The sequence below is a fragment of the Saccostrea echinata genome, unplaced genomic scaffold, assembly GCF_033153115.1.
Source record: "Saccostrea echinata isolate AGI-Se365-2 ecotype Australia unplaced genomic scaffold, CSIRO_AGI_Sech_v1 ptg000009l, whole genome shotgun sequence".
In the NCBI taxonomy this organism is placed as follows: domain Eukaryota; kingdom Metazoa; phylum Mollusca; class Bivalvia; order Ostreida; family Ostreidae; genus Saccostrea; species Saccostrea echinata.
Genome location: NW_026889758.1, coordinates 48949107 through 48958293, shown reverse-complemented (window position 1 = coordinate 48958293; position 9187 = coordinate 48949107). Strand labels below are relative to the sequence as shown.

The 9187-nt window shown below is 32.8% G+C and overlaps 1 protein-coding gene across 1 annotated transcript; it reads left to right on the top strand.

Annotated features, from left to right (window-relative positions):
• Positions 1–297: 297 nt before the first annotated feature.
• LOC133184028 (uncharacterized) lies at positions 298–735 on the top strand. Its single transcript, XM_061318898.1, has one exon. It carries the CDS (start codon positions 298–300, stop codon positions 733–735), a length of 438 nt encoding a protein of 145 aa, XP_061174882.1.
• The last annotated feature ends 8452 nt before the right edge of the window (positions 736–9187 follow it).

The window sequence follows — 9187 nt, the reverse complement described above, 5'->3', positions numbered from 1 at the left end:
TGTCCGTATAGTTAAGGTTTTCTTTCTTCGGGGGAAGGGGATGGAACTGAAATTATCTGGATTCGGTTGCACGAACGTTAGTTAAATTAACTCCCAGTTAGTGCCGTAACTAGCTGTTAAATTTTTAACGACGAGTTACGTAACTGTCAGTTAAAATTTTGTTGTTCGAAAGCCTATTAAAAATAAATTAGCTAACTCACATTTAATTGATGTCTTATAGTTAACTTTCAGTTAAAATCGTTCTACACGCGCGCGTTCCCCGTACCTACGGGCTACGGCCATTACGGCGAAGTAAAAATGGCTGCAAGTGTAAAGCGAGAGAGAAGTACCAACTGGTCCTTGGCCGAAATAACTGTTTTAACAGATTTCGTCGAAAAGAACGAAGAAGTTCTTAAAGCCAAACAGAGCAATTTGATAACAAACGCTAAAAAGAACAGCAAATGGGCAGAAGTGACAGATTTGGTCAATGCAGTTGGGGTACAACGCAGGTCGGTAGAACAAGTGAGGTTTAAGTGGGGGAATCTGCAACAGGGGGCTAAGAAGACATTTACAGAGGCCCGTAAACATGCCAGGAAAACAGGCGGTGGACCTCCACCAAAACCCCCTACTGCCGCCGAGGAGAAGATAATTGATTTAATGAAGGACAAGCCAAATTTCTGTGGGATTGCTGGGGGCTTCGAGTCATCAATGCCAGGCACAACAGGTATATCAACAAATATAGAATGTAACATGTGAAGAAGTCACTAATTAACTCGAAAATATAACATTTTAGTTATTTAAATTAAAATACTTGTAGTCCACAGACATCAGATGTTCGTATGCTTGTTTACATTAGCCCTATCGTCATGATGACGTCATATTTCAGATTAGCCTATACATGTACCTAGGTTTGAACTTACGTTAACTAGATATGAATGCCTATATTGGTGTTTAAAACAGACTGATTTGTTCCAAAGATAATGAAGCGATTTCTTGATCCTAGTAAACCCTTTAACTGGAATTTCATTAGCAAATCATAAAATTCCTACTTGCTACAGCTGCATAGATGATCACATGCTTCCACCATGCTATCCTTTAAGTGCTCAATCATGGCACATGTATAAAATCCATGGATAAAATGTATCAGTAATGCAGTTGAATCTGTAGAACGCAAAACAGTATAATCCTTTCACTCAACCTTGTTGGGACCGTGGGTTTTCGACGATGTGGAAACTCATTCACAATGCATTGCGTTTGCGAACATGACGTCACAAATGGGGCACTAATAGGGTGTTAGATGCGTTACTCAGAGAGAGAGAGAGAGAGAGAGAGAGTAGACTCTACTCTAAAAGATGGAAGAACACACTGCATAGCATTACAAAGATCTAGCTCAGATTGCGGAACATTAATTTCAAACTATTCTGGAATTGAAATTACATCTTGATTTATTGTGCGTAATAAAATATCTTAGGTGGATTTAAAATACAATCCAATGTGATCTTGTTTATCAAAATTCTGAGTTGGACCTTTTTTGAGTGGGTGTGCACACACCCCATCCCCTTGGGAAAAAATCGTAGATCCACGCATGTTCTCGTACACATATTATACATGTAGTGGATATAATCATAAATGTTCAAATTCATTCCATGTACTCTCAGTATCTTTGTACACTCTATATTATGCCGTGAGATATTTATTACTTTTTACAAAGATACGACTCAGATTGCAAAACAGTTTCAAACTATTCGGGAATTGAAATTACGTCTTGGTCTATCGTATTGGAATATCTTAGCGGGTGGATTAAAAAAAATCAACTTCGAACTGGAATTACAATCCAATGTGTTCCCAGACTTCCGCATAGAATTGTATTGAGGATAATCCTGTTAAAAAATCTCAGACGTGTACATGTATAAATTCATGATTTGTGAGATCGAAAATTGTACGTCCCGTCATTTGTAACTAAAAATATGGGGTGTAATGTGAGATGTGCCTGCAATGTAGAGAGAAATCTTCGAAAATTATATCTGGACTTTCAGCATCCGACTGTGCTAAAATTTATGGTATACCAATCGTAAGTTTCCGTGACATATAATTACGGTCATATTAAAAATCGACAGACATGTTTACTTGCAGATTTGTTTATTTGTTTGTTTTGTTTATTTTATTTTTTTAATTAATTTTTTTTTTTTTGGGGGGGGGGGGAGTGCATGTTTTATATTTTTCGACAAATGCCATTTTAATGGTACGAATGTAATACGGACTCACGGAACGAACTGATTGTTGCGAAAATTTTCAGGTGAACTCATCAAAATATGGTAGTTCAAAGTGTTTGCCTTTATTATACGAGATGAAAAGTATATAGAATTACACGCAGAGTGTTTGCGATAAGAGATTAAGCAAGTGAGGTAAACGCCACACTAAGAATTTAGAGTTTTCTGAAAAGTGAAAAAGTTTTACTTTGAACTCTGATAATGTGTGTCCCTTTTTTATATAATCACATCATTAACATATAAAAGGTTTTAATCAGAAATTTCCGAAATACAAATGCACGAGCAAACTTTACTTTGAGGGGAATAATCAGCATATGATGACAATGTATCAGCATATAACGTTAAAGTATCAGCATATAATGACAAAATATCAGCATATAATGTTGAAGTATCAGCATATAATGTTAAAGTATCAGCATATAATGTTAAAGTATCAGCATATATTGTTGAAGAATCAGCATATAATGACAAACTATCAGCATAAAATGTTAAAGTATCGGCATATAATGTTAAAGTATCAGTATATAATGTTGAAGTATCCGCATATAATGACAAACTATAAGCATATAATGACAAAGTATCAGCATATAATGTTGAAGTATCAGCATATAATGTTAAAGTATCAGTATATAATGTTAAAGTATCAGCATATAATGACAAAGTATCAGCATATAATGACAAACTATCAGCATATAATGTTAAAGTATCGGCATATAATGTTAAAGTATCAGCATATAATGTTGAAGTATCAGCATATAATGACAAAGTATCAGCATATAATGTTGAAGTATCAGCATATAATGTTAAAGTATCATCATATAATGTTGAAGTATCAGCATATAATGTTGAAGTATCAGCATATAATGTTGAAGTATCAGCATATAATGTTAAAGTATCAGTATATAATGTTAAAGTATCAGCATTTAATGACAAAGTATCAGCATATAATGACAAACTATCAGCATATAATGTTAAAGTATCGGCATATAATGTTAAAGTATCAGCATATAATGTTGAAGTATCAGCATATAATGACAAAGTATCAGCATATAATGACAAAGTATCAGCATATAATGACAAACTATCAGCATATAATGTTAAAGTATCAGCATATAATAACAAACTATCAGCATATAATGTTGAAGTATCAGCATATAATGAATGTTCTCCACATAAGGCAGCTGCGGCGTTCCATATGTTAATGAATTGTACAATAATGCTTTATGTATAACACAAAACGTACTTTCATAGTTTTCATAAGTTAAATACGATCGGATCTAGAATAGAGGACAACAAAATGAAAATCTTCTAAAAAGTGAAGAGTATACATACTTATCTAAACAAATTTAATTGACCATTAAATGAATGTCCGATATATAATTAGTCTGTAATTAATATTGTAAAGGGCCCAATTTCAGAATAAATGTGTAAATTACTTGATTATCTCGGGTTGTACAAAATCCTGAGTTTTATATTCATTATCGGGAAATTAGTTAATTACCTAGGAAAATTTTCTATGGAAATATTTGATTATATTTTAAAACTATTGTATCAAAGATTGTAATCATATCTCTTCTTAGGCAGATAATTGTAATTTATTACACGTATTGAAATCTAAACAGCATATCGTTACGACTATCATGCCTTTGGTAAGACAACTGGTTCCTTAGTTGGAGCTCCTATATATACACGTTTCATTCGTTAAAATTATACCTTTCTACATTTAAATCAATTATTTATTTCAAACATTGACAAATATCAAATGGAATTTTATTGTAAACCTACAAAAGTCTGCATACAATTTCACTTTCAATATAAGTATACCTACGCTAAACCTTTCATGAAAGTAGGATGATGCATATTTAAAATAAAACAGATTTTATTTATTTTATCGAATATTCGAATATATTCGAATACTTTCATTGAATATTTGAATATGAATTATTGACAAAATTGACATCCCTAATATATATATATATATATATATATATATATATATATATATATATATATATATATATATATATATATATATATATATATATATATATATATATATATATTATAAAATATAATTTATTTATTTATTTCTATATATATATATATAATTTGAATCTTAAACTAAATTACCTTAAATTCATTTTCCCTGTAGCAGAAATAAAAGATGTTAAAATAATATACCTTCACCTACTCCAAAAGCCTTCCACACGCTAACTGAATCTCCCTCAAAGTTCAAATTATAAAGTTGAGATATTCCTGGAATCTGTCTGAAAATCATATCCTCAGGATCAAGGTTTGTCACGGTTTCCACAACTTTGACTTTGTAGTTTCCTTTTTGCTTTTGGTTTATAGCCTGTATAATATATATATATATATATATATATATATATATATATATATATATATATATATATATATATATATATATATATATATATATATATATATATATTGCATACAACTTCATTTGAACATATGTAACTTTCTTTCTATTAGTTTTAAGATTCATTGATACTCTGATAAGAGAGATTTAACTCTTAATGACATTAATGTCTTATAATATTCCTTTATAAATTTGTCAAGTTGAAGTGTCTTTCTTGTCCAATTTTGCCCCGCAAAGTATGCTATAATTGTTTGTATTTTACTTATAGAACACATTTCTCTTGGAAAAACAGAACAGTAAAGCAATATTTTATATGAATGAGCAGAGGCTTTATGAACCTTATAAGCTTTAGGAAAAAAAATATTTGTTAATGATTACCCAACCAACCCCAGTTTTATACCCTGACCCATTTTTTTTCTTTAGTGTAAAATCCAGAAATTGCATGTCTATGCAGTTTCCTTCAAACATGAAAGTCATAAAGTCACTTTTAGTATCCATTACTTTTAATACTGGGCACGATCCTACTTTTTATTAACATGTAATAGTAAACAAACATATTTTTCTTAGGCCGTATTTAAAGATGTTCAAAACGTACAACAAGCACTGAAAAAATTAAATAGATACTTACAATTTTCATTTCAGTGGCATTTGTCACATCATTGCCTTGATGTACATTGATGTACCGTTTTATACAACCTTTTATATGCAATGCTCTTCTGTCGCATGACCCTGAAATGTACATATCAATAGTATATGTATGATAAATTGAGAGTTTTTGAAAAAAAAATTGAAATTTCTAACATGCATAGCTTGGATTTAAGTCAAGAATTTTGGATGATTTACAAAAGATTTTCATGTTGCATACATAAAAGCCATTAATATTTATACCGGTACTTTAATTACTACTGTGCTATTGCTTAATGGGCTTTTCATTACTTCAAATGTGTATAACTTGTCTAGTGCATAAATAATTCAGTTTGACTTTGACAGAATTAAGGTATTGTACATGGAAAATGCATGCATATGACGTACCTTTTCCATCTTGAGCTTCGCAGAAAATTAAATGTTTTAATGTTCTCTCCAAGCTCTTTCCTTAAGATCACCAATGTTAATGTGCTTTTGTAGCAACCTGCATTATCTGTGAAGATGTGGATTTTCACTGTCCCTGGGTTTATGGTCATCACATCCTTGGCCACATCACTTATACAGCATGCAGTGACAGTAGAATCCTGTGCTACCTAAGAGGAAAAAATGTAATTGGAGTTTGACATTGAACTTTGTTTTACACCAATGGGAGAAAAAATATGCTTATGACAAGTATTTTACTAAAAGATTACCTGAGAGGAAAAAATGTGAATATGTGTAATGGTCTGGAAGGCACCTCTTCTTTTGCTTATGCTTACAGCTACATGCCAATTGATCCCTCTCTTGCCATACCAATCCATATGTCCCTCATGGAACTTTTGTGGCAAAAATTTCATAGCCCAATCACAGGTTATAATGATATCATTTTTCAGTCATTTCATTGAGGAGAGTGGTTTCAGCTTCTTCCTGATTTCTTGATCTCATTATGTGGTTCTTCAACTCTTTTATGCTGCCAACTGCATGCTGAACCTAAAAAGATAATTACATCATACATGTATACCAAACTAAATATCACTGAGCATTCTCAAAAGGCCTTGACTTTAGTGAAGGTTATAGATAAAATGGGATTGTTGAGGACTGTATTTGGAGTTTGACATTGAACTCTGATTTACACCCTACCCCCGGGTGTCAAGATTTGAACAAACTTGAATTGAGAGTAATGTAATGAAGCTTTCACACAAGTTTTATCTTTTCTTGCCCAGTGGTTCTTGAGAAGATTTTTAAAGGATGCCACCAAATTTCACAAATTCTTAATTATCTCCCCTTGGAAGAGGGTGTGGCACTTCCTGTGAACAAATTTAAATCCCCTTTGCCCAAGGATGCTTTGTGGCAAGTTTGTTCGAAATTAGCCCAGTAGTTCTTGATTAGAAGTCGAAAATACCAAAAGTTTACAGTCGACAGACAGACACTGGACACTCTTTGATCAGAAAAGCTCAGGTGAGCTAAAAATGAACATATCTGCTATAAAATAAGAATGTTTTAATAAAATATCATTCTTATGATTTGGGGACATGGTTGCTCTTGTCTAACTGTTCTTTTTTTTTTTAATTTAAATGCCCTCTCAATATTGAACTCAAATACTATCAAACAAATGTGTATATTTATTTTGTAAGACATTTGAATTCACATGAAATATTTTTAAAAATGCATTAAAATACCTGAAAGACTGTTGCTTCTCTGTTGTTCCATTGGGACTGAATACATTCTCTCTGTATTTCAGCTAATACGTCGTCCAACATGTTGCACCTTGAACAACCAGCCTCATGTTCATGGTCACATACCATACTGTAAGAATGGTCTTGGTCACTTAGAGCAAACAGCCGACAGTGATCAGCCACTTTGGAACTCTTTTCAATATGAACCTACAATGGTTTATATCACAATCTTACTTTCACCTCAATTCTTAAAACAAGAGGCCCAAGGGCCTTAACGGTCACCTGAGTATTATACAACACTGCAAAGGATCCATAGAAGTATAAAACAAAATTAACTGACAGACGAAGCAATCTTGCCCAAGAATTTCAAAAATCTGGTAAAAATACCCTTGCTTATTGTAATGTGCTAGACTCAATAATTGATCTCCTTGAGATCATACTTGGTTTTCAAAAGTCTTACAGGGATGATAATGAATGTTAAATATAAAAATACAATGGACACTTGCCTATTGTGTAAGGTATTCAATATATACAGATATGTTTTTGTCACTTGCCTAGTGCTACAATTCAGTATACACAGACTTGGGTATACAATGTGGCTGTTTGCCACTTGTCACTATCTGCAGTAAGTCATCCCAGCTCTCTTTGATTCTTTGTTCACTTTGATAGAGCATAAAACAACTATATCCTGTCTCTTGTCGACCATGACTCTTCTACCAGTGACAATAAATTAGATCACCTCAGTGTAAACATACAATGTACAATTACAACTTTTGCTAAGTATATAAATAATCTTTTATGTCAATTTTTTATACTGCTTTTCAGGCAAGAATCTGACTTTGAGCATGCTTTGCTCATTTAAACCAAACATTTATTTTTATTTTGTTTCTATATATATATAACATTCTTTCTTGTATTCTCATTCAATCAAATAACTTGTTAATTAAAGTATATACAGCATTTCTTGATTAACAACATTTAGCAAAGGGGAGTAACTCTCATTTGCTTCACTTGTCACAATTGTGTACTCTGTTTGCCTCTTAGATACCCAGAAGCAAAGAAAAGGCACATTTAATACTTATAATTATATCTAATACATTTACATTGATATTTTTGCATTTAGCTTGCTTAGTACTCAGGGGCAGAGGAGAGGATTTTCAAAACATTAATGCAGTTTTGTTATTAATCAATAGAGCCCCACCCAAGCGCAAGAACCCCTGACCCAAGGGCCATGAAATTCTTAATTTTGGAAGAGGCATCCTTTCTCATCATAACTATGTATTTAGTTTGTTTAATTGATAGCAAGGGGCAGAGGAGAAGTTTTTCAAAGCATTAATTTACTTTCAGTATATAATAAATAAGCCCCCCCTCACCACCCCCAAATCGAACCCCTGACCCAGGGGCCATGAAATTCATAATTTTGGAAAAGGCACTCTTCCTCATCATAACTATGTAGTTAATTCATCAGCTTAATACCAAGGAGCAAAGGAGAAGATTTTCTCAGACTTAATGCATTTTCACTATATAATTATTAGAGCCCCGCCCTAGTGCCAGAACCCCTGACCCTGGGGCCATGAATTTCACAATTTTGGTAGAGGGCTCAATGCTTATTACAATCATGCCAACAGTTGATCCTCATTGGTTAATATCAAAGCGGAAGTAGAGTGACGTATTAATCAGTATTAGTTCAACACCTGTGGAAGACGGACGTTTCTGCTTGGCTCCAGTAGGCCTATATGCTGAAGTTGAACACCAGAGAAAGGTAAAATTTTATTAAGCCTTGGAGGCGATAATATTTGGCCGTGGTGGTGATGAATTTGGCCTTGGTGGTCAGTATATTTAAGACCTTGGTGGTTGGAAAAGCCTAGGTGGCTATATGAACAACCGCGGGGTTTGAGTGAATATGTTAACAAATTATGGAATTCGACTGGAAACTTGTATGTTTAATAATGAATGAATTGAATAGTGTATAAGGGTATATTTAAATTAATTCAGAAGAGAATGGGGTGGGTATATTGGGAATAGACAAGAATTCACCTGTGTTATATAGTCACGTGTTCGAGTAGTCGCTAAGACGCACGAGATTTTCATTCATTCAATAGTGAATTTGTTGTTTAGTACAATTTGTTTGTTATGTTTTGGTAATATTCTATGCGTATTTAATAAATAAGGATTTCCAAAGAATAGATTAATTACGTGATGGAGAGAGCGAATGGCAAAGATATGTATATATGAATTATCCCTCTTGTTTTAGA

Bases quoted from the DNA above. Each gene is read 5' to 3' on its own strand.
- LOC133184028 (XM_061318898.1), top strand. From the start codon at position 298: ATGGCTGCAAGTGTAAAGCGAGAGAGAAGTACCAACTGGTCCTTGGCC.